We start from the raw sequence: 26,763 nt of genomic DNA on the forward strand, positions 1-26,763 counted from the left end.
ATGTGGTAATCACTGTATGTATGTGGTTCTTGTGGTTTGCTCTGCACGTTATCTTGGTTTATCCTTCCTCTTCCTCTCTCCTTTGCCACAAAGCACATATTTCTTTATTTTCCTGAACAGCACTTTGTCACTGTGTGTGGTCACTCCTGTAGTACCTCAGGGTTAGCTTTACCCTTTCCTCTCCAAAGTTATGTTTGTTGTATTCTCACCCTCACATTTCCATATTAACCAAGAATCCAATGTCAAGACGTCCACCCTGCAGTACCTCAAGGTTACCTTGACCTCCTGTCCCCTCCACCGTACGAACGTCTCTTCCTCTTACCCTGCTTTCATAACCAAGTGGGAAGGTGGTATTTATCTCATACAACTGGGAAAAATCCACTTGAACATCCCTCCAACTAGTAATTACTAGTGGGAAACTCATATATTTAACCCTGAGCTCTGACTTCTTCCACATGCTGACCTCTGACATCACATACTAAGGAAATTACCTTGATATCAACATTTTCAGCAGTTAAATGCAACAACAAAAAAAGCAATCTATGAATATGCTTTTTGAACACTATCATTTGGTTACAAGCATGATACTGTAGCTGTACTTTTAGTTTATGGTTGAAGCAGCTTGTTGGCCATTAGCTAATCTGCGTTTCTCAACAAGTTCAAAGCCCGTGAATGCATCCAACTGGTATTTACAACTTCACAACTGGTCATTTCCACCTTCCCACTTGGTTATGAATGCAGCATTAATCTCTCCCGCTTTCTGTTCTTCTTTCTATCGCACTCAAGCACTTCCAACCACCACAGATAAGAGGCACTTTTCTCTAGTGTGAAACTCAGGTAGCATCTGTATATGGGTGATTCTACAGAAGTGTTACAAATTGCAGTCCCACCCCACAAAAAAAGTTACAAAATTTAGGACATTTATTGACACCCAGAATCATAACACATTTTGACATGTTCATAACCATGCCATAATATGTCATAACAGCTGACATAACTTGTCATAATATGGTCATAACACTGTCATGACATATATTTAGACCTGTTGTGACATATATTGCATTATTTTATGGCTGGTTATGACACCTACACAAGAGCGTCAAAACCCACAAAACCTACCACACAAGGCAAAACATTCCATTACACCAAAGCGTACTTGTCAACAGTATGTTTATGTTATATAACATTTTCTGAAATTGATCATATAAGATCATTGTAATTGCACAGACATTGACTTCAGACATACGCCTACCGCAAAGCTCTGTTGCTGATGACTTGGATGAATACAGGAGCAGATTTTAGGAGCAGGACTGATGACTGACATAAGGGCATGCACGTAATAGGCTTATCTGGCTTATATGATTTAAAAACTATGTTTTAGTCCAAGTAAAGTGACACAGGAGCCCCACCTGTTTTGAGCCCCACATTTTTTGCAATTAAAAAAAAATTACATAATGATATATATATATATATATTTTGAGGGGGTTTGCCTGTTTTGCATCTTATTTTGGCATTAATACGTGTCACATATCAGTTTGCAAGCAATGTAAAAAAATATATAATAATAATAATTGAGTTAATAAAGCCTCCAAACATGGTCTCTTTTTTGCTTTCTTAAGGCAGTTCCAAAATGCAGGAGTTTCAGCCTAGCTCAGTGCTTTCTGTGGTGGTGGGGCAGCAAGCGGAAAATACAGAGTGTAGGGTTTGGTAATGTTCTCTAGTTGCGCCGTGATTGGCTCAGTGTTGGGTCACTCATGGGGACACTACGTCACTGCCAAATCTAAAAGTAGAGCTCGAAATTTCAAGCCCCTTGGGTGCTGCCAAAGAGTTACATTAGAAGTGCCCATCCAAGAAGGCTCAAGGTCATTGGCCACAGATAAAATGATGTCAAATCAAGTTATATCTACAGTAGCTTAGATTGGACTGATCATGTCAACATCATACTTTCAAAATCTTAGCTAGCAGTCATGAATCAAGTCGACAATCTACTGGCAAATCCTTTTCAATTCTTGTCATCTGAAGATAAATAATTAAGAGAAATTGGAGATAAAACGTATCGGCATTGCAAAGCAAAGCAATCACTAGCCTGCTATTCAGTGGAGTGGGTGTGTGGTCCCAATTCCCGGTTCAAGTCTCTTTTCCAAACTTAACATGATTAACATTCAACATTGGCCATGCCATCAATGAGGCATGATTTCTGCCGCGCTCAAAACTGTTAACTCAGAACTGGGAAATCTGACTTCAGTGAGTTCAATACAACTGGGAACTCAGGAAAAAAAAAAACTCAGACTGGGAAAATACCTTTGAACGGTCATCCAACTCGAATTGTAAGTCGGGAACTGGGCCTCTTTCTAGAATTACGACCTGAAGATTACTAACGTCAGTAATGATTTTTTTTTAACGAGTTCCCAGTATTCTTGAAAGCACAATAAATCAAGAGAATGCCAGACATTGATGACAAGGTTTGATGGCAAAATTTGCCCACGAAGGACCGCCGCACCACCTTCCTGTTCAAGTGAGTACAGCACAACAAGGTGAGTCCAAAAATGAATTGTATGCTGCTGCATAAATTATATAATATGCCAGGGAGACATGAATACTGTAGCTAAGAAAGTAATACTAAGTGTATGTTGTGTAGTAAGCTGTTAGTAGCCCATGTACAGTACAGTATATACATATGAGATGAGTAAAGCGAGATATGATTTGTAATTGATATGATTTGTAATAATTTGGTCGATGCACATGTAGTCTTTAACCTGTTTTAGAGAAATGTAATGATCAAATATTGTAAAAGTTTCATTGTCTGCTTATATGCCCTTTATTTATTCTACGGCTCTGACTTGGTGTACAGGGAGAATACTGTAAGAATGGCTCATTTTCTGAATTCAGTCATTATACATTTCAAACGTGCTGAACAAAGTTATATTGACTACGTCCATCCTAGCTCGCTCATTAATGTCTTAATCGAAATTAATCGTCCCCTTATGCCATAGTTTGTATATCTCAATTGTTAGTAGAAACCACATTTGTTTAAGCAAGTCAGCCATATCAGCTATGTTTTTTTAAAGGCAGTAAATGAGGCTGAATGAACGGTTTCGCTGCCAGACAAGGCTCCGATGATGTGTTGGGACTGCTTTTGGGACAGCTTTATGTAGACCCTAAAGGTTTGTGGGCACCGTTTGTCACCGTTATAGTGCAATTAATGTATTGCTTAGTGTTGTGTAGTGGCTTTGCTGGCATGCATCCCCCAATTTTTGTTGTTGTTGCTTGCCCCACCAAAATGTACATGCTAAAATTGCCATTGTCCAGGTGTCATAACCATCCATAAAATAACGCAATATATGTCACTACAGGTGTAAATAGTCGTGTAATGACAGTGTTATGACTATATTATCACAGGTTATGACAAGTTATGTCAGCTGTGTCAACAGGACAATAACCCAACACACCTCCAGGCTGTGAAAGTGCTATTTTACCAAGAAGGAGAGTGATGGAGTGCTGCATTAGATGACCTGGCTTCCACAATCCCCCAACCTCAACCAAATTGAAAAGCAGCCAACCATTGCTCAGCAAATGTGGGAACTCCTTCAAGACTGCTTGAAAAGCATTCCAGGTGAAGCTGGTTGAGAGAAAGCTTTGCACATTCTTGGCAGTCATCAAGGCAAAGGGTGGATTTTGAAGAATCTCAAATATTACATATATTTTGATTTGTTTAACACTTTTTTTTGGTTACTACATGATTCCATGTGTTATTTCATAGTTGTGATGTCTTCACTATTATTCTACAATGTAGAAAATAGTAAAAATATAGAAAAACCAATGAATGAGTAGGCGTTCTAAAACCTTTGACCGGTAGTGTAGGTATTACAGACTCGGTCGACGTTGAACATTTCAGTGATGACACTTGCCAGTTTGTCCGCGCATGCTCTGAGTACACATCCTGCTAATCTGTCTGGAAAGCCATTAAACAGCCATTAAACTCTGTAACTGTTTTAAAGTCACCACTGGCCTCATGGTGAAATCCCTGAGCCGTTTCCTTCCTCTCTGGCAACTGATTTAGGAAGGATGCCTGTATCTTTGTAGTGACTGGGTGTATTGATACACCATCCAAAGTGTAATTAATAACTCCACCATGCTCAAAGGGATATTCAATATCTGCTTTTTTTATCCTTCTACCAATAGGGGCATTGGAAATCCTCCCTGGTCTTTGTGGTTGAATCAGTGTTTGACACAATGTTGCAAATGTCAGACAGACAGCAAGGTTAATACAAATGTCTAGATGCTTTTTACAGTGGAGATCACGTTTATAAATTGCCTAGCTGGGCTAATGAGACAGTGAGATGGAACAGTGAACAGGCATTTTAATGTCATAGCCTTAGCCGGTGGTAACTTGTGGAATAGACACCGTCTGGAACGCGGTTTTAACCAATCAGAATCTAGTATTAGACCCACCTGTTGCATAATATATTGAAAGATACAGTACTCAGGAAACAGCAAAGGGAGCACCCCCCTATCCACATTGACGGGACAGCAGTGGAAAAGGTGGAAAGTTTTAAGTTCCTCGGTGTACATATCACCAACAAACTGAAATGGTCCACGCACACAGACAGTGTGGTGAAGAAGGCGCAACAGCGCCTCTTCAACCTCAGGAGGCTGAAAAAATGTGGCTTGTCACCTAAAACCCTCACCAACTTTTACAGGTGTACAATTGAGAGCATCCTGTCGGGCTGTATCACCGCCTTGTACGGCAACTGCACCGCCCACAACCACAGGGCTCTTCAGAGGGTGGTGCTGTCTGCACAACGCATCACCGGGGGCAAACTACCTGCCCTCCAGGACAACACGCGATGTCACAGGAAGGCAAAAAAGAACATCAAGAACAATAACCACCCGAGCCACTACCTGTTCACCCCGCTTCCATCCAGAAGGCGAGGTCAGTACAGGTGCATCAGAGCTGGGACAGAGATAGACGCTGTTTTTCAATCTCAAGGCCATCAGATTGTTAAACAGCAGCCACCACTAGCACAGAGAGGCGGCTGCCTACCTACATACTTGATATCATTGGCCACTTTAATAAATGGAACACTAGTCATTTTAATAATGCCACTTTAAGAATGTTTACATATCTCGCTTTACTCATCTCATATGTATATACTGTACTTCACTATCTATTCTTCACTATCTATTGCATCATAGCCGCTCTGTCACTGCTCATTCATATATTTTATACTTATATATTCTCAGCCCATTCCTTTACTAGATTGTGTGTATTAGGTTTTGTTGTGGAATTTTTCAGATATTAGGTTTTGTTGTGGAATTGTTAGATATTACCCGTTAGATATTGCTGCACTGTCGGATCTAGAAGCATAAGCATTTCTCTACACTCACAATAACATCTGCTAACCATGTGTATGTAACCAATAAAATTTGATTTGACTTATCTAATTAGTACTTTCTCTAAAGAACGCTGTCCCACCTTTTTGATGTCACTATCGAAACACACATTGAAAGACAGTAGAATGAATGTGCCTTAAACCACAATCCTACAAATATCCCCAGTCGACGGAATTGCACCTGTCTCCTCGTCTTAGCATGGCTTTATCGTGAGTATGTCTGCAAACATTTGGGAGAAAATGAATGAGCAAGTTGGTAAATCTGAATGTATTTGTGTCACTACCGAACATCTAATACAGGGATGGGCAACTTTGATGGGGGTGAGTATCCACATCCATACCCACACATGTAGTCAGAGCTGGCCCTAGCCATTTGGGGGCACTAGGTGAAATGTTGTTTTGAGCAAATAATTTTAATCGGCCCTGCAATTTTAGAAATGTTGACATAGGGTGGAAAGAAATATTTGCAGCTTTAAATATGATATCTGAGTGAGAGTGACAAACAAAATCAATGTAGGACCCCCCAGTCATAATTTGACCATGATTACTACAAGTTTAGATTAGAGGTCGACCGATTATGATTTTTCAACGCCGATACCGATTATTGGAGGACCAAAAAAGCCGATACCGATTAATCGGGCGATTTTTATTTTATTTATTTGTAATAATGACAATTACAACAATACTGAATGACCACTTATTTTAACTTAATATAATACATAAATAAAATCAATTTAGCCTCAAATAAATAATGAAACATTTTGGTTTAAATAATGCAAAAACAAAGTGTTGGAGAAGAAAGTAAAAGTGCAATATGTGCCATGTAAGAAAGCTAACGTTTAAGTTCCTTGCTCAGAACTTGAGAAAGCTGGTGGTTCCTTTTAACAAGAGTCTTCAATATTCCCAGGTAAGATGTTTTAGGTTGTAGTTATTATAGGAATTATAGGACTATCTCTCTCTGTACCATTTGTATTTCATTAACCTTTGACTATTGGATGTTCTTATAGGCACTTTAGTATTGCCAGTGTAACAGTATAGCTTCCATCCCTCTCCTCGCTCCTACCTGGGCTCGAACCAGGAACACAACGACAACAGCCACCCTCGAAGCAGCGTTACCCATGCAGAGCAAGGGGAACAACTACTCCAAGTCTCAGAGCGAGTGACGTTTGAAACGCTATTAGTGCGCACCCCGCTAACTAGCTAGCCATTTCACATCGGTTACACCAGCCTAATCTCGGGAGTTGATAGGCTTGAAGCACAGCGAAGAGCTTCTGGCAAAACGCACAAAAGTGCTGTTTGAATGAATGCTTACGAGCCTGCTGCTGCCTACCACCGCTCAGTCAGACTGCTCTATCAAATCATAGACTTAGTTATAACATAATAACACACAGAAATACGAGCCATAGGTCATTAATATGGTCGAATCCGGAAACTATCATCTCGAAAACAAGACGTTTATTCTTTCAGTGAAATACGGAACCGTTCCGTATTTTATCTAACGGGTGGGATCCATAAGTCTAAATATTCCTGTTACATTGCACAACGTTCAATGTTATGTCATAATTACGTAAAATTCTGGCAAATTAGTCAGCCCAAACTGTTGCATATACACTGACTCTGCGTGCAATGAACGCAAGAGAAGTGACACAATTTCACCTGGTTAATATTGCCCGCTAACCTGGATTTCTTTTAGCTAAATATGCAGGTTTAAAAATATATACTTCTGTGTATTGATTTTAAGAATGGCATTGATGTTTATGGTTAGGTACACATTGGAGAAACGATACGCACCACATCGATTATACGCAACGCAGGAGACACTAAATAAACTAGTAATATCATCAACCATGTGTAGTTAACTAGTGATTATGATTGATTGATTATTTTTTATAAGATAAGTTTAATGCTAGCTAGCAACTTACCTTGGCTTCTACTGCATTCGCATATCAGGCAGGCTCCTCGTGGAGTGCAATGTAATCAGGTGGTTAGAGCGTTGGACTAGTTAACTGTAAAGTTGCAAGATTGAATCCCCCGAGCTGACAAGGTAAAAATCTGTCGTTCTGCCCCTGAACGAGGAAGTTAACACACCGTTCCTAGGCCGTCATTGAAAATAAGAATTTGTTCTTAACTGACTTGCCTAGTTAAATAAAGATTAAATAAAGGTGTAAAAAAAATAAAGAAAATAAATCGGTGTCCAAAACTTGAAATCGGCCCTAATTAAATCGGCCATTCCGATTAATCGGTCGACCTCTAGTTTAGATAGCTGGCTAGACTAACTTACCAATGTAAAAATAATTCCTGACATGGGTTAATTGAGTGAATGTCAGTGACAAGAGAAAAAGTGCTGAGCACAACCAAATTTCTAAATTGCACCTTGAGTATTCTGCTACACTAACTCTCAACTTTAAGTTAAGACCTCGACTGAGCTCCAAAACAATTATAAATGTGGAAATTGATCTGCGGGGCATACAAAAGTGGGTGGCCTGTGCCAAGCCAGCTGCCCATCCCTGATCTAATATTTCAAGAAATATGTGAAGTACGGTCTTGGGACTAAAACATATGTTTGCTGGGAAATAAATATATAAAAACGCAACATGTAAAGTGTTGGTCGCATGTTTCATGAGCAGAAATAAAAAAGCTTATTTTTATCTCAAAAATATAAATGCAACATGTAAAGTGTTGGTTCCATCTTTCATGAGAACCCCCCCCCCATATTTCTCTCAAATCTTGCACACATTTGTTTATATCCCTGTTAGTGAAGATTTGTCTTTTGCAAAGATAATCCACACACCAGAAAGTCTAACATATCAAGAAGTTGATTAAACAGCATGATCATTACACAGGTGCACCTTGTGCTGGAGAAAACAAAAGGCCACTGTAAAAAGTGCAGTTTTGTCACACAACACAATGCCAAAGATGCCTCAAGTTTTGAGGGAGCCTGCAATTGGCATGCTGACTTGCAGGAATGCCCACGGGAGCTGTTGCCAGATCATTTTATGTTAATTTCTCTACCATAATCTGCCTCCAATGTCGTTTTAGAAAATTTGGTAGTTCGTCCAACCGCCATTTTGTGGGGAAAGACTGGAATTCATAGATTAGGGCCTAATTCATTTATTTCAATTGACTGATTTCCTTATATGAACTGTAATTTAGCAAAATCTTTGAAATTGTAGCATGTTGCGTTTATATTTTTGTTCAGTATACATCTGTCCAAATGGAAGATAGCCAGCCATATGCTAGCTACAGGGATTCTTTGAAGTACAAAATAAACAAAACAATCACAAACAAAATAATTGACAGCTAAGAGAGCTCATCTTTGTATTTGTGCCATTATGGCGTCTGTGACTGCACAGGCAGCACCATTGAAGCCATCTCTTCTTTTAAATGTGCCTACGCCATGCTCTACCAACTGAGTCACAGAGAAGCACCATGTGGGTAGAGGACAAGTACACACTTTAGGAAAAAGTGTAGAATATTGAGATGCATAGCCAGCAGGAGCACTCCAACCCTCCAAGAGCCCAAACGTTGAGATATATTTGGCCAAAACATAGATGTCTATAATGTGCTATACTCTACTGTAATGTACTCTACTGTGCTCTACTGTACCCTACTGTACTGTGATCTACTGTACCTTACTCAAGTTTACTCTACTTAAGTTTCTTACAACCACATACATTCGGTCTTTAACTTGTCATGGTCTCAACTCACTGGGTCTGGATCATGGGATCAATGTCATGGTATAAATCTTGGTCTTGGCATGATACTGAATATTAACTTAGTATTTGGTTTATAAACCATAGGCAATCCAATTTGAAGAAGAAGACAATATTCACTGACAACCCAGTTGACCACTCTTGAATGTCCAATGCAGGCATTTGTTTTCTCTCAATTAAGTACCTAGCAAAAAATTATTTGTTTCTTTTTCACCATTTTGATTGAAAACAATCAGTAAGGTACTTAATTGTTACCCAGAAATGATTTGATATTGAGATAAAAATGGCTGCATTGGGCATAAAAATTTTCACTACTGTGCATGGTTCTCCCTTTATTGCAACTTTTTCACTATGTTGTTTTGATATTGACAAATTTAGTGGGGTGGTAAGGAATTCAGGTAAATATTTCAAATATGCAACACAAAATAAGTGTGTGAGTGGTATTTATGTCTACCTGACATATGATGGAAGATATGTGTGCTGATTTTTGGGGGGGAAAAATAGGATAAAAATGTGCATCACTGCATCACTTCTGTAGAATGGCCCATATCTACTGAGATAAAATAATCTTAGATCAATATTGCATAGTAAAAGGCGTCCCAGGTGGCGCAGCAGTCTAAGGCACTGCAGTGCTTGAGGCGTCACTACAGATCCGGGTTTGATCCCGGGCGGTATCGCAGCCGGCCGCGACCGGGAGACCCATGAGACTTCGCACAATTGGCCCGAGTCTGTACGGGAGTTGCAGCGATGGGACAAGACTGTAACTACCAATTGGATATCACAAAATTGGGGAGATAAAGCTGTAAAAAGCCAAAAATATATATTATATAAAAATGTATATACTGCATAGTAATACAAACACAAAACAGTTACCTACACCTCGGCAGAAAAATGCCTTCTCTCAGGGTATCCCAAACTCGATTCTCGGGACCCAAAGGGATGCACATTTAGTTTTTTGCCCTAGCACTACACAGCTGATTCAAATATTCAACTAATTATCAAGCTTTGCCCTATCTTCTATTGTGTCACTAGGCAGGGAGTCTTGGCATAGCTTTTATATAACTATGGGTTAACTGTGAGGAAGCCCACAGACACACTCTTGGTAATGCGTCTGTCTGATGACTCAGCTAAAAAAAATAATAAGCTTCTTCAACTAAATTACCCTCTTTATCCCTGGCTGTCTCTGTGGTTCTCTGGCAGATTTACAGGGGCTTAACACATCATTTCCTGTTGACCTTTTCCCTCTCTATGAGGATGAACAACCCATTCAGAACTGCAGAAGCATCCCGTAGCCCTTTACACTCACAGCCCCTGTCATCGTGTACACGGGTTAAAATTGGTAGATTTGGTCATTGAAATGTGCCTCAATTGGAACGCAGTGGCTGTACAGTAACATACTATATATGATGTCAGAGCTCAGTCTGTTCGCTTTACCGTGCTGTATGGGTTTCAACTGAGCCATTCTAAATGTGTGTACCAAGCGCAACAAAAAGATGCCCCCATCCCCATTGTTGCTATCTGAGTGAGGGCAATGCAGTAAATTCGAGAGGAGTTGATGTGTTCTGAAAGATGAGACGTTGAGGATTATAATAAATACCGCTTTGATGTCATGCAAGTAAACCCACACACGGGTGAGTACAAATGTGCATTTCACATTTCAAAATGTAAACTCATTTCATTTATAGTAGAAACATTTATGATCGCTATGAATGATGTACAGTCAGTAGAATGACACGCGTCATACCCCGGGTTGTCCTGAACAGAATGAGCCGTATTGTGAAGAAAGTTAGTTGCGGAACACGCACTCGAATGCCCTCATGACTCAATTAAGTGCCTTGTGAAAGCCTAACACTGTAAGATCTGTAAAATACCATTAAAAAAAAGATCATATTCTATAATTTAGCTAGTCATGTTGGCAATAGTTCAAATTCTGCCCAACTGACCCAGATCAAGACTTATAATGGAATGTTTTTGCATTGAGTAAACAACAACAGTAATTGTGTTATGGTGGGGATACAGAGCTGTGTTCCAAACCCCAAAAAACGACAATGTGCTTGTTTCTGTTCCTCAACAGCAAAGCTAGTAGAGCAACAAAGAAAAAGGCCCTTATATTTGAAGGTTCTTTCTTTCCTCGAGTCATAAAGTGCATTAAAATGACGTAGGAACTGTGCCGTTTGGAGAGATGTGTAGCCACTTGGAGAAACCAGTTAGTCCTCTCACTCAGACCCTTGTAAAAAATGTTTTTCTTATGTTGCAACTACCCCACAAATTCAAGGAATATTCTTCTTTATATTACTGAATGTATCCAGAGTATTTTCAGATTTTGTTATTTGAAAAATGCTTCAATAAGTACAGTGTAAAATGCACATAAAATCAACAGTAATCTTAGGTCTAATAATTTCCCCATAATCTCCAAAATGCATTTTATATTTATTCTGTTAGAAACATTTACATTTTGCCTTATATGCCCATTTCCATGAGTGTAAAGGGTTAATGTAATGTAATCCTTCAGTCAATCACAGTGGACTGACTCTAAGGTAAAGATCAATGTATACTGAGGTATCAAATCTGGGAGATGTGTCTACGCAGATTTCTCAAAAACGTATGTTATTAAAAAAAAAGTTATTATGATTGTAGTAACAGCTTTATAAATAATATCGATTAATATATGCCATTTAGCTGACACTTTTATCCAAAGTGACTTACAGTTATGTGTGCATACATTTTCTGTATGAGTGGCCCCAGCGGGAATCAAACCCACAATCCTGAAGTTGCAAGCGCCATGCTCTACTAATTAAGCCACAGAGGAACACATCTAAACTTTAGAAGCTTTCAGTTGAGGGCTAAAGCTGAGAGTAGTAGATGAGAAAAAAGTATTTTGAGCATAAGGAAGGATACTATTGCACTGATGCAATAGGAAAGGAAGCCCATTGGGTTAATACATCTGGGTTGTGTTCAGTAGCGCACACTGTCACACAACACTTTGCAATAAAAACAAACAAAAAAGCAGTGTTCTTATTGGAGAAGTTCAGGCACCTCCCCATTTGACTATGTTTCATAACATAGTCAAATGTTATGAATGTTATGTTATCATAACAAAACATGTTATGAATGTTTTGTCCCTAATGAACACAATGCAGATTTCAGCAGACAGATGTTTATATGGGAGAGATCGAACCGTAGGTTATATGACTTCAGTATTGTGAAGATATGCAGGGTCATGACTTCAAGTCAGAGGAATGCAAGATTCTATTGTGTCCTCAGGGTCTAGCGCTGGCTTTGACAACGTCACGACTGGCCTTAACCCAGTTTCAATCATGACTTGTGGACAGGCTGTAAAAACCATTTGACTGGAACTTGAACACGATAATCTGACAGACAAAAACACTGAGACCTGCAAGGGCCTCTGTTTTCAATGCATGGTCCTCTTGCTACGAAGAAAAACCTGTTTGTCCAACCGGAGGTAGACAAACAGAGACAGGCCCCGGTTCCCAGCCTTCTCTCCATCACTCACAGAGGGGAGAGAGAGAAAAATAGAGACACTGGGAGAGAAAAAGCAAATGAGAGAGAGAGAGAGTGAGCGACTAAAAGAGGGAGCAAGAGAAAGAGATAGAGACTGGGAGGGAGAAAACAACAGAGGGACTCGGATCGAAAAACCGAGAGCGAGACTGGGAGAGAGAACAACAGAGATAGACATTCGAAAGAAAGAAAGGAGATTTAGGTTGTGAGGAACAGGAAACTCATGGTGGAAATGTTGTTGAGTCAGATGCAGATGACACTCCACACATGGCCCATACTGTCTGAGTCACAGGTCACATGTAAATGACTGGTGTAATGTTACACAAACGTTTGTGCAACACCTGCGGCCGGGCAGTCACATTCATGCCACTCTCAGGAGCATAAGCAGAGGCTACCACAGAGGTAGCAGAGACATGCACCTATATGGCCGATGTAGCTAGACTAACTATCCTATCCACATCCTCAAAAACTGTAATCAATGGGCTATGCTTTTCATTTGCAATCACGACGGAAGAAAAACCGAAGGACGGACAATTTCTTGATTTCATTGATAACCACATTCAGGCAAGTCCAGGGGGAGAAACAAAACAACATTCCTGAATCCTGGTATTCCGAAACGAAACAAACGATACCGGTGAATAAGAGCTCTGTTGGACTGGTCTGGTTACCTACTTCCACTGTGTATGTAGGGTGAAGTTGCACCAATACGCAGATCTTGGGTCAGTTTTGCATTTTCCCCAGATTTGGATTAGGGGAGGGAAAGCTGATCCTAAAATGTAGGGTATCTGTATCCCACAGCCAGGTCTGTAGAATTCAAAGGGCTTTGGCTGCCAATACTGTGTCATAGTGGCAACTCTGGCCTAGATAGTTAAACATTACTACACAGTACTACGTTCAACACCGCTCCAATCAGTCAATAGTGGCGAAGAAATCTTCACGAGACCACTTGTCTGTGTTGGAGTTCGGGTAGTCTCCTGTTTTTCTTCAATCTTCCGCTCTCAGATCATTTATATCGTCAGGGCTTGCATAGCGATATCCAGGCGGGAACTCATTATCTTTGCAAGGACACACCAGCTAACTTGTTACACACTTGTTTATTCTCAGGTGTTTGAAAGAGTGAATCCCCTAAAAGTTGGAATCAATATTTCCCAGTTTGGGCAGAGAATGACACGCCTTTTGATGACAAAGAGTCTTTAGTCAAGATGGTACCATTTTGCTGTCTCTTTCTCGCCTCCCCCCCTCGCTTTTTCTCTCTGCTCTTTTCACTGTTGCATAAGTCACATGTCAGTTTAACTGTAACAGCACACAGCAGCCAGCCGGGCTCCGGCAATGCATGCATTAGGCCAGACAGCAATTTGCACAGATCACATGCACCGGGGAATGGTTGTTTAATGTAAACAGTTGGTATTCAAGGCACAGCAAGCCATAATGTGTTTCTGCCACGCAACCAGGAGAGTTGCTGAAAGTGTAATCTGACAAATGAATTGGTTATCACTTCGCCCCCATCTCCTGGGATGAGGTGGGAGGGGAGGAGGAGAGGGGGGAGAGGGAGGATGGATAGAGGTAGACTTTTACAAGGGGAATATAAAAGCACATGACACCTCATGCATGGCTGTGTCATCGGAAAAGAGGACAAAAAGGCCTTGACACCTGACTTGTCTGTGAAACAGTCAACACACACACCTTATGGCAACAACTCCAGACCTAGCCTCCCCTTGATGGAATGCCATGTCAGATAGGGCTGTGACGATACCAGTACTGCAATATTTTTCCCATGGCAAAAATGAAAACACGAAGCAGACCTAACTCTTTGGTCCTTTAAAACCAGGAAAATAAATAACTGTGACTCTGGATGAGAACATAATGAAGTGTGTTTCCAACATTAGGGGCTGTTTTCCTAAAGAAGTTAAATATGCTTCGTGTTTTGTTTCCTTGTCGCGATAACAACGAGTATCGCGATACTGATATCTTCCCGGCCCTAATGTCAGAACAAAGAAAAAAATGAGCAAATCACCAACTTGACTGGATTACCACAATTACCTAGGTATATTATAGTGTTACCCACAGATGACCTATTTCAATCAGAACTGTCATCATGATGCACCATACGGACTGTAAACACAAATCATCAACTAATTGGGGCATGTGTTATTTGAAAATTGCAACAGCAGGTACCAAGGGATATTCCACTGATTGTCCTCAAACTCATGACGAACATACATTGAACAGATGATGAAGGTCACTGCCAACGGTAATGGGATGCTTCCAGGTGCGACCCCCCCATCTCCCTCACACAACAACCCCTCCAATACACTATGACCATCCTTATCCATCTTCACAAAAAAGGGTCTATATTTGGCAGATTTGGCAGATATTTGGAGACTTCAGATGATTTATGCTATATGTGAGGCAGAGTGCTAGAGCGCTTTACTCCTATACTGCTCGCTGCCTACAAACCTCTTTTTGTGTGACTGGAATAGTACAGGACAAAGAAAGGGGTGATGCTATGCTTCTGATTGGCTACCGTGTTTAAATGCCACCTTGTGGCGGTATCAGTGCACTTGCAGCCTTTCGCTCGAGCAAGAGAAGCTTCGCTTTGCTGAGACTTGGGGAGAGAAAAACATTCACACACCCCTCTCTTTGCTCCTCTCCAAGCGATGGACATATGCCACACAGAGGCTGCCAGTACTGCTCTGGGACACAGTAGGGATTGTCTTACAGGTTTGAGGGTTGTTGTTGCTGCTGTGCGCAGTGAGTCAGTCCACAGTGGAACAAAGACAAGAGAAAGGGTGCGTGAGAGTGACTGCTGTAGCCTACAGTGTGAAGAAGAGCTGATTGGAAGCAAGCATCAAAATATTTTCAGATGTGATAAGAGTCAAATTTAGACAAACAAGATAGGTTTTGAGGCTGTGGGAACCAGGTGAATAGTCATGATACCAGGGTTGGCTTTAGTATGCAAAGGAGATCTACTCTTTTGAACTGGATTTTCCTGTAAATGACTATAGGTTAGTTTTGAGACTATTTTTCCAGTTGATAGTGATGTATCCTAAATAGGTAGACAAAGGTAGAAATATGCAATATCCTCCTTTGCATATTTGGGTATTATTCTACACACTTACTATTATTTTAATGAGCTCCACCACTAAAAAAGTACAGCACAGTAGAGCTCAGTAGAGTAGAGTAAAGCACAGTAGAGTTCAGTACAGGAAGGTCAAGTAAAGTATAGTTCAGTACAGTACAGTATACTGAACTCTACTGTGTACTGTACTGAACTCTACTCCACTATATTCTACACTACAGTACTGAACTATATTCTACTTTTCTTTACGGTACAGTACTGAACTATACTTTTCTTTAATGTGCTGTACTGCGCTCTATTCTACTGTACTGTCCATACTTGTGAAACATAGACGTCTATGTTTGGGCCAAATGAAGGCCGGTCCAGACATTCCTTGGATGTTGGAATCAAGGCCAGGACGGACTGACCAAATGTCAACTACTTTTCAAAATGCATGGACATCCGGTGTTGGTCGGTGCTCAGTGGGTGAGGATGCTGCTTACAGTAAATGGAAAGAGAGGGGGCTCATGGGTAGGCACCTACCTCCTAACTCTTCTACATTTGCACACACTGTACATAGATTTTCTATTTTTCTTTTCTATTGTGTTATTGACTGTACGTTTGTTTATGTGTAACTCTGTGTTGTTGTTTTTGTCACACGGCTTTGCTTTATTTTGGCCAGATCGAAGTTGTAAATGAGAACTTGTTCTCAACTGGCCTACCTGGTTAAACAAAGGTGAAATATTTTTTATATTTTTTAAAACGTGTTAGTAAGATCCGGGAGAGGTGGCATTAATTAGAGAGAGGGGTTGTCTAGACTGTTCACACTCTTGCTTTGACCATCAGATGACAGAAAGAGAAAGAAAACAGTTATCAGCTGAACATAACAGTACTATGCCAGTGGAAAGGAGATGACCCAACTGTGGCTTGTGACTACTATGATTTCCCATTGTAGCTAGCAATTCTTCCGAAATTGTGTTACCGATTTTAATCACTTAATAATTAATAACAAAGTCGATATTAGTAAAAACACTCGAACTGATTCATAGTTCTACCTTTACGTTTTACTTCTGTGAACTTTCATTATCCTCCCTCCTCATGAGGGAGATAAATGAGACAATATCTTCAAGATATGTGTGTTTTTGGTAACGGAATTTAAAGGCACAGGGCAATGTTTCTTAAAGGCAGAATTTCCCCCCCTAAACTAAATATATGTTGATATTAGTTGGCTGGGGTCTTAACTTCCACATTATTGTGTTTTGATGTATTTCTAATATCTTAAAAAAATAAAATACAAGACCCCTTTTCAATCTGTCTGACAAGAATTCAAAACCGTTTCTTATTTGTAATTTTTTGGGGATGGAAAACAGTAATTTTTTTTATATTTGTCTTAATTTCTCAAAAATACACTCAGCTTTCATTTGACACCCAATTTGTCGTGCGCCTGTGAACTTTACATGTTGGTGCTCATGGGTCCTTTTACATGGAAATGGCCCTATAGGCATATTGTCTGGAGACATACTCTTTACTCATAAATTTAGCATGATAAATTACATGTACAAAAAAATATGATAAACATGTTTAGTTGATAGGCCTATAATAAAGATGACGTATGACAGACGTCTGATTGTGTGTACATGAAAAACATGACTTTGCAACATCAGAAAATGTATCAACATGCACTTACCTGTGCAAAATAAAGATTGAGCAGACACAGAGTGAAAAATTGGAGGCATACTGGAAAACAGTACAACAGCCAGTAAGGCAAAGGCTGCAACTGGTTTGCTTGGACAACGTTCTTGAAGTAGAATGAAAATAATGTAGTCCTTAGCGCTGACCACAGCAAACAGAGAAAAAGAAAGACACTCTGGTAGCTGAAGCGCTTGTGTCCATAACGCAAAATGAGCCAAAGTTGCAAGTAAACAAACACAAAAAGTAGCGAATATAGGATGGTATACACAATGGTGAGTCCGAGCTCCACAGACGGAGGAACCGCAGCTCGAATCGGTTCATCACTTGAGTCCGTTACAGACGTGAAAACACTTAGGCTGACCTGGTTTTCTTTCAACAACATAGCGAACGGATAAGTGTAACAACAACGACTTAAATAAGCATATCTAATGTTTTATTCTAAAATAGTAGAAGGTCCAGTTTTTTATGTATTTTCCACGAATTTGGTATAATTTTTTTAATGTCCACTCAAAAACAAAAGCACGAGCTTGATAAAACTACACTAACTAACTAACCACCTACCGACATAAATCCGAGGGTTAGCGACAGAACGGATGACTTAACAGCTATAGCTATAAAACAGACAAACAAGAAAACCCTCCAGTCTCTGCAAAGCAGCTCATCTGTGCAAAAAAACAACTCTGGAAAAAAGGGGACGTGAAGTAGGGAGAGATCAGCTGAGTGAAGCTGCAGTTTAGAGCCCGCCTACTGACCAATAAGCTGCAGCCTTGAACTAGCTATCAATCAACGCCATCTTGGCTCCCTTTCCATCACACATTGCGTTGAAATCACTGAAATGCCTCGCAATAGAACCACAATGGTGTCCATTTTCAGTCCATATCACCTTGTAGCGTTTTCTCTCCACCCACTATTTCAACATTGGTCAGTATGGTACCCAGCCTCCAGAATCCTTCTTTGTGATTGGCTTGCAATGATGTCAGCTCTGAAGGTGCAGGTCTCTTAATTTTGGATTGGCTGTCAACTGCTTTTAAAAATCCATCACTCTGATTGGCTAGTTAGGTGGGACACAGGAAGATGAAACAGCAAAAATGTTCTAGAATCCCTCTTTCACTTGGGTAGTTTAGCTACATAATTTCACAAAAAGCAAGTGAAAAAAACTGCTCGTTACCAGGTCGTGTAAGTTGTCTAAAAGCTAGTTATATAAAATGCTTCTGCAATGTATTAAGAGTGCCCATATCGTGGTCATGGAATTTAAATGGCCCTTGTCTGGCTACTTTAGCTAGGTAACGTTAGCTGAATAGCGGAGCCAAGGCGTTATGCCATAACAGACATAGACAGCTTGCATCGTAGAATGTAACTTCATTCCATTCATTTCTACTAGATTGTGTCGGTTCAATTGATCTGTTAGGTTCGAGCCTTCATCGACCATGGCATGGTTCATATGTGTCGTCATACTTTTGCTCTGCTCGAAAAGTGAGCAGTGCACCACTGGAAATGCCTCAAAACTCATTGAACACACAGCTGACCATTTTTTCGAGAAAATGCAATCAGGAAAGATGTATTTTATATACTTTGGAAAACAAGGTAAGTGACATTAACAGGTGAGAAAAATATGAGCCCCCAAGATGCCCTGTAGACTTGCTGGTGGACATATTGCACTGAATACTCTAACAATTGCAGTTCACGACCCTTGCTCAGGTAGGGACATTAATCTCCCCAAAGTGTCTGGAAGGCCCGGGTTCAAGACTTGCAAGGGGCGTTGCACTAGCACCATTTGCTAAATTGGTGTCAGGAGTTGGATGGGACCCTTGAGGCCCTCGGAGAAGCGCACGCGAGGAGGGATTTAGTATGTAACGAACGACGATAGTGCAACACACTTGCATGTCTCAAACCAGGGTCTCTCAGCCTGCAGGCAAACTCGCTAGCCCCTGCTCTAATAGGGTTAACTCACTCTGAGATTGTAATGAGCCTACCTAGGTATGGGTTAATAAAATACTAAATTGTATTGTAATGACCCTAGTTAATAATTGCCATACTACCTTCCCCATGGGGATTATATCATAATTGTTGTTGTGGTTATTGGTTAGGGCATTTGTCATTGGGTTCACTGCTCGCTAGTTACCTCGTGCTATTTCCTTGTTTCATTACAGTATGTTTGCCTTTTGTAGTGCAATTGAATAATGTATTTAACACAATTGTTTACTATTCTAACCCCACAGTTTATAATTCCATTTATTTTTATTTTTGATTACAAGTCAATCCAACCATAGGTCTCTTCATTGAACAGCTGGAGAAGTCTGCAGATGCTCTAGAAGATTATGGTATTTCAGTTGCTATGGTAACCAACACAAATCTTTCCCTTGATTTACTCAAGCACCACTGGCTTTTGCTGAGTCAATGTTGCACAAGGAGAAATTAGATATTGATGGGAACCTTGGGAGGTTGTAGTGGTATTGTTTAGATATATTTTCATATCTGTCATATAAAATAATTTTATTTTGACATCACTGGAGTGCTGGATTGTTTGAGAACACAGCATGTGGTTGATTCTACTTGCAAATTGGAGCAACTTTTGTTCATTCCACAACAAGTAAGACAAATCCTCACTGGCATATTGTTACTATAAGAAATGGTATGGGTTTTTGAAAGGACTGTATAGTTGTCAGCTGTAGTATGCATTGCTGGCTGCCAAAGGCCTCCTGTTAGAGACCCGGAGTCCAGGTATTCTCTTTGACCACTTTGATCAGTTTTGCACTACAAGTACACTTATGTGAAGAGCAAACTAAACAAAACATCTGTTTGAAATGAATTGTTTTCAATGTCTATGCATGTTTGCAGGTAAATTGTACTAATGAACACATAGAAAAGTACTGCACTGGAGAGAAGCTGATGAAAAAAGTTTATTTGTTCAGGTGTGTATTGTATATCCATTGTGGATCTTAAGCAGCTTAATTAAATATTGTGCTAACAGTACATGCATATTACACCTATACAATGTAATTTTAGAACGCACCTTATGGTTTAAGATGAACAGATGTTTCTCACAAAAATGAACAAATAACTACTATATTATTTGTTGTCTTACAGGGGTGGCAATGTCCTGAAGAGTTTCGACACAGACACCGTCTTCGACGTGAACGCCATAGTCTCTCACGTTCTCTTGTGAGTAAAGAGTTTGTAAACATTTCCCCTAAACACTGATACAGGGTTAGATATTGTAAAACCTCTATAGTGGTTGAAGGGGCAATCAGCAGTTGCTTGCTACATCCATTTTTGGACACTTGTAAACATTTATGATACAGTATGTACCCATTTGATTCTTATATTCTTGAAGAATGTGACTTATAAATGCCTCATGAGCTTAGTTTAACTGTCGTACCCATAAGAATTCAGATAAGCTTCTATTCCAATGTTTGTAAATATAATAAATAAAATGCTGTATAGCTTCAAAATATGGTTAAAACTATAATTGTGATATCATGACTATGAATTTCAGTGACTACATTTCTCCAGACCCATCCCTCAGCTTTTTACTGAAACAGTGGCGGGGATAACGCTTAAAGGTTGGCCCTTTAAGGGTAGGGTAATCTGATCCTAGATCTATGGTTAGGGGCGACTTCTAACTTAAGCTGGGAGTACAGTAGCTCACCTAGGGGTCAATCGATGTATAACTCTCACCTTTGGAACCCTGGCAACTCAGTAAGTCGGTGCCTGCCGAGTCAGTGTCTTTGTAGATGGTGTCTCCAAGTAACAAATAATGGAGACAACTGATGGGTTATTTGAGGTAATCCATACTTTGAGCTTGGCTTTAGGCAGCTTCTCGCTTCAGCGGATGCGCTGTAGCCTCACTGTTAGGAATAGGCTTTGACAGACCCGGGGCGGCAGGTAACCTAGTGGTTAGAGCGTTGGGCCAGTAACCGAAAGGTTGTTAGATGGAATCCCTGAGCTGACAAGGTAAAAATCTGTAGTTCTGCCCCTGAACAAGGCAGTTAACCCACTGTTCCTAGGCCATCATTGTTAATAAGAATTTGTTCTTAACTGACTTGGTTGTTAGATCGAAGTTAAATAAATAAAATTAGTGTATCAAGAAATTACCGGTCACTTTAAAGGGTGACTGCACTTCTGTATTTGGCCTCATTTTAGATTTGGTTCATTTAACCAAAGGTAACCCAAATTTACCAAACACATTATGATTGGGTCATCCGAATTGATGTTTACTTGTGTGCTGACAGCTGTGGGCAGGATTGAAACAAACCCAACCTTCATTTACGTTGTGATGCAATGACGACCACAAGTCTCACAAAACTGTTTTGGACGAGACTGACTTTATGACCAATATTAACCTATTTACACTTTGTAGTCAATTTTGACAGTATAATAAATGCTTCTGACTCATAGGCTGTTTTTAAAAAAAAATTATACGTTGGTTTTTAGGGGCAGTTGCTCTTTAATTCAACATGTACGATATAGAGTACACTGACAAATGACATACCATTTTTAATTTGTGTGTACATAATGAATAGAAACTGCCACACACTTTGCTTGCAGAGTCTCTATTATTGATTGTGCTATTTTGTGACGCACAGTCAATAAATTATACCCTTTGAAAGCACTGTATGACTTTTTATTCATTTGAAGTATTGTAGGGTTGAGTAAATCTTGAGTGCTGTTGCACAATGGAACATGAACATGTACGAATGCATTTCACTAATTTGTGTACAGTAACCTGCTAGGCGAGGGAATTTATTTATTTGAATGGCCATATATATGTAATGTAATGGTATGCATGTGACTTGTCCCTCTCGCAGCACTGTGCTTTTTGACGAGGTGAGGTACGTCCATACAATTGCTGAGCTACAGTCAGTGGAGAGGGCAGCTAAAGGCAAGGCTGACATTGTGCTAGGCCATGTCCAGGTCTTGGGCTTACCAGGTAAGGTCCAGTCTCCCACACTACCTCAAAAGGTTAATAATAAGGAAGGAAACCACAAGGGGTGCATCTCAATTAGTCTGTTTCCTCATCTCAAAGGGCATATTGCTTTCACCCAGCATGGGTTTTCAGATTTAAGAGAAATCCATTTGACTATCGACTTGTTGCCGAGGATGAAAGTAGTTTTCATATATCATACATTTCTTTATATCCAAAGCTATAGAAAATGATTTAGCTATTCAACCCCTTGGTTCCATTTTAGTGCAGCCTAACACTTTGTACCAACTTCTTTGATTTTTGTCATTCAGTGTAACCTTCACGTCCCTGTCATTCTATCCAGAGCACCGAGCGTTGATGGAGACAGCGTTTGTGTACGGAGTCAAGTACCAGTTTGTGCTGACCACAGGAGGCCCAGTGCTGACGAACATGGGGTTAGTGTTCTTCCATCCATAGTCCCCTCGGGAACCCCATCTAAGCTAAAGAGGCCACCTCTCCCCAGTCACAAGATAAAGCTGGGCTGTGTTCAGTAGGGAACAGCGTGGCAAAACAATTTTCAAAGGAAAATAGGTTTGGGCAGTAGACGTGTATACGGGAGTTATTTGGAAAAGTGTTTTTATAAATGTGAATATTTTTAAGGAAACACCTGCAGTCAACTCTTGTAGTGTGTATATATATATATTTTTTTTTTTCATTATGACGCTCACCGGTAATCCCCAGTCACGTGGTGTTTGTTTACAAGCACACAACGACAAGAGACCTGAGTCACTTACTGTCCGTTTATACTATACAAGTGTCACTCCTCCTAATGTGGGTGCTAGGTAGTGCTACGTAAACTCGGCAAAGAAAGAAACGCCCTCTCAGTCAACTGCGTTTATTTTCAGTAAACTTAACGTGTAAATATATGTATTGAGACAAACTGAATAAGTAACACAGACATGTGACTAACAGAAATAGAATAATGTGTCCCTGAACCAAGGGGGGGGTCAAAATCAACAATAAGTCAGTATCTGGTGTGGGCACCAGCTACATTAAGTATTGCACTCCTCATGGACTGCACCAGATTTGCCAGTTCTTGCAGGGAGATGTTACACCACTCTTCCACCAAGGCACCTGCAAGTTCCCGGATGTTTCTGGGGGGGAAATGTCCCTCACCCTCTGATCCAACAGGTCCCAGACGTGCTCAATGGGATTGAGATCCGGACTCTTCGCTGGCCATGGCAGAACACTGACATTCCTGTCTTGCAGGAAATCACACACAGAACAAGCAGTATGGCTGGTGGCATTGTCATGCTGGAGGGTCATGTCAGGATGAGCCTGCAGGAAGGGTACCACATGAGGGAGGAGGATGTCTTCCCTGTAACGCACAGCGTTGAGATTGCCTGCAATGACAACAAGCTCAGTCCGATGATGCTGTGACACACCGCCCCGGACCATGACGAACCCTCCACCTCCAAATCGATCTCGCTCCAGAGTACAGGCCTCGGTGTAACGCTCTTTCCTTTGACAATAAACGAAAATCCAACCATCACCCCTGGTGAGACAAAGGGGTGAGCACTTGTCAGTGGCGAGCACTTTTTGCCAGTCCTCTCTGGTCCAGCGACGGTGGGTTTGTGCCCATAGGCGACGTTGTTGCCGGTGATCTCTGGTGAGGACCTGCCTTACAACAGGCCTACAAGCCCTCAGTCCAGCCTCTCTCAGCCGATTGTGGACAGTCTGAGCACTGATGGAGGGATTGTGCGTTCCTGGTGTAACTCGGGCAGTTGTTGTTGCCATCCTGTACCTGTTCCTCAGGTGTGATGTTCGAATGTACCGATCCTGTGTAGGTGTTCTTACACGTGCTCTGCCACTGTGAGGACGATGAGCTGTCCGTCCTGTCTCCCTGTAGCGCTGTCTTAGGCGTCTCACAGTACGGACATGGCAATTTATTGCCCTGGCCACATCTGCAGTCCTCATGCCTCCTTTCAGCATGCCTAAGGCACGTTCACGCAGATGAGGGACCCTGGGCATCTTTCTTTTGGTGTTTTTCAGAGTCAGTAGAAAGGCCTCTTTAGTGTCCTAATTTTTCATAACTGTGACCTTCATTGCATAACGTGTCTTAACGACCGTTCCACAGGTGCATGTTCATTAATTGTTTATGGTTCATTGAACAAGCATGGGAAACGGTGTTTAAACCATTTACAATGAAGATCTGTGAAGTTACTTGGATTTTTACAAATTATCTTTGAAGGACAGGGTCCTGAAAAAGGTACATTTCTTTTTTTGCTGAGTTTATTAACAGCCATTGTCAGCCAATCCAGTAGAGGTTGGAAACTATGGTGCGCTTTGATTGGTCACTCGCGTCACATTACAGAGGATTTAAATAAACTTTAATCCCGCCCTGTTCAGCTCCCTCGCCTATGCTCGCATTGCTCATTAAAACCTATTTTTTTATAAGCACATAGTATTTGGGATTGACTTTAAGAAATTTTGCTAAATTAATATTATGGTGTTTCTATTCCAAGAAAAAAACAAAAAAAACTCTTCCTTTCCGTTAGGATGGAAAGGAAAATATGGCGCTGTACAATGTGACGGTCGGGAGTACAGTACTGGGCTATTTAAATAAAGGTGACACTAAGAGCATAACATTGCTACTGTATAATTGTAGTCTAATCAATATCCAAACAGAGATTCAGTGGAAAATAAAATTGATTTACATTGTTTTAGTTTGAACTAGCACTAAGAACAGAACAGGGGGAACGTTTCCCTAGTCAGCGCCATTATTAGTGCAATGCCCCTTAAAGTGTTACACGGAAACCAAACCGACTGTGCGCATGCGCCATCGTGCATAAATGTATTTTGTCACCCCACAACAAACGCGATCACAAAACGCAGGTTAAAATATCAAAACAAACTCTGAACCAATTATATTAATTTGGGGACAGGTCGAAAAGCATTAAACATGTATGGCAATTTAGCTAGCTAGCTTGCACTTGCTAGCTAATTTGTCCTGGGATATAAACATTGAGTTGTTATTTTACCTGAAATGCACAAGGTCCTCTACTCCACCAATTAATCCACACATTAAATGGTCAACCGAATCGTTTCTAGTCATCTCTCCTCCTTCCAAGCTTTCTCTTCTCTTGACTTTATATTGCGATTGGCAACTTTCATAAATTAGGTATCCGCCACTGACCTATTTTGTCTTTCAGTCACCCATGTGGGTATAACCAATGAGGAGATGGCACTTGGGTACCTGCTTCTATAACCCAATGAGGAAATGGGAGAGGCAGGACTTGCAGTGCGATCTGCGTCAGAAATAGAACTAACTTCAGCTCTTCGCAACGCAGATGCTTGTTGGCTCAATAATTGAATAATATAGATTTCAACATTTATTTTGCAACACCCTCGATGCGAGCGGTGTAGTCAGCCTGTTACTCTGTGCTACCCGGGGTGGGGGTCCACCCCACCCTCCTCCTCCCTTCCCTATGGGCTAGGTCGGTCTTCTGTGCGTAGCTCTGCTGCCCGTCCCGTGTCCCCTGCTCTTGTGCCTTGAACCTTGCGCGCTTTCAGTGGATACAGCTGGAGAACTGCAAGGCAATCCCATTGTGCTCCACTCGGGAACCATGACCAATATATATTGTCCTGCTAATAACAGGGCTATTAAATATCTGTGAGAATATCCAATGGGCTTTTATAATAATAATAATTGCTTTGTTTAAAAAAATTCCAATATTTTTTCAAATAACGTACATTGAGCGAGGAAAGTTAAGGCCGGCACGGGTATGCACAGCTTGCACGGTATGCAGTGTCTTAGACCGTTGCGCCACTCAGACACTGTACAATGTGACTGGTCGGAAGTGGGCAAAAGTACTACAGTAAGGGTAAAATAACCTTAGTAACAACAGTTTTAGTCAGTAATTCTGAAGTCGTGCACAATTATCAGTTTCTATTTAGGTTTGTCGCCCAGTCATTGTCAGACACAGTAAGAGCACTGATTATGCTTTTCGGTCCAACTCCCCCTTGCGCTGGTCTGGAGCAATGAAGTGGTGACGCAGGGTACCGTACTAAACCACAAATTACCTCTAAACCCCGCAGCATAATTGCTAGACTTTTAGTGGAGCAACCACTGTATATAGTTGCAGTCTGTTCACAACCGTTTGCCAACTAGATATCTTATAACTACAAGGGTTAACTGTCTAAAATCTGCAGTTTTTTAGTTACTTGTATAACTTGATGAGCTGGGATGTCTAACCTGCAAATAGTTTGAGACTGTATAAGATGTGCTCAGTAGCATTTAGCTATGGACATTTACGTATACTTGTTAGCATTGCTAACCTTCAGATTACAGAGCCTCAGTGGGGTTTGAAAATAGTGCCCCTTGTGTTCAGTGTCTGTATTACCAAAAATCCAGGGATGGCACAAGGTCTTTATGAAGGTATGAAAATCTGGATACCGCCCAAGTCTAATGAAAAAGAAGAGAAA

At 40.7% G+C, this 26,763-nt stretch overlaps 2 protein-coding genes across 4 annotated transcripts in view; one reads left to right on the top strand and one right to left on the bottom strand.

Moving 5' to 3' along the window:
- gpr137c (G protein-coupled receptor 137c) overlaps positions 1–18,059 on the bottom strand; it is a 56,883-nt gene extending 38,824 nt beyond the window's left edge. The window contains exon 1 of the mRNA XM_071365107.1: positions 17,371–18,059. Coding sequence (XP_071221208.1) covers positions 17,371–17,757 — 387 coding nt within the window. The 5' untranslated portion in view covers positions 17,758–18,059. The remainder of the gene's footprint in view (positions 1–17,370) is intronic.
- A 363-nt stretch (positions 18,060–18,422) lies between these two features.
- txndc16 (thioredoxin domain containing 16) overlaps positions 18,423–26,763 on the top strand; it is a 51,835-nt gene continuing 43,494 nt past the window's right edge. For 2 of the 3 annotated variants that reach the window (XM_071365108.1, XM_071365111.1), the window contains exons 1-6: positions 18,423–18,959; positions 19,631–19,713; positions 20,214–20,287; positions 20,463–20,537; positions 22,184–22,305; positions 22,643–22,733. In XM_071365108.1, the coding sequence (XP_071221209.1) occupies positions 18,803–18,959; positions 19,631–19,713; positions 20,214–20,287; positions 20,463–20,537; positions 22,184–22,305; positions 22,643–22,733 (602 nt within the window). In that variant the 5' untranslated portion in view covers positions 18,423–18,802. The remainder of the gene's footprint in view (positions 18,960–19,630; positions 19,714–20,213; positions 20,288–20,462; positions 20,538–22,183; positions 22,306–22,642; positions 22,734–26,763) is intronic. The other variant, XM_071365110.1, reaches the window with a different exon arrangement.

The sequence above is a fragment of the Salvelinus alpinus genome, chromosome 25, assembly GCF_045679555.1.
Source record: "Salvelinus alpinus chromosome 25, SLU_Salpinus.1, whole genome shotgun sequence".
In the NCBI taxonomy this organism is placed as follows: domain Eukaryota; kingdom Metazoa; phylum Chordata; class Actinopteri; order Salmoniformes; family Salmonidae; genus Salvelinus; species Salvelinus alpinus.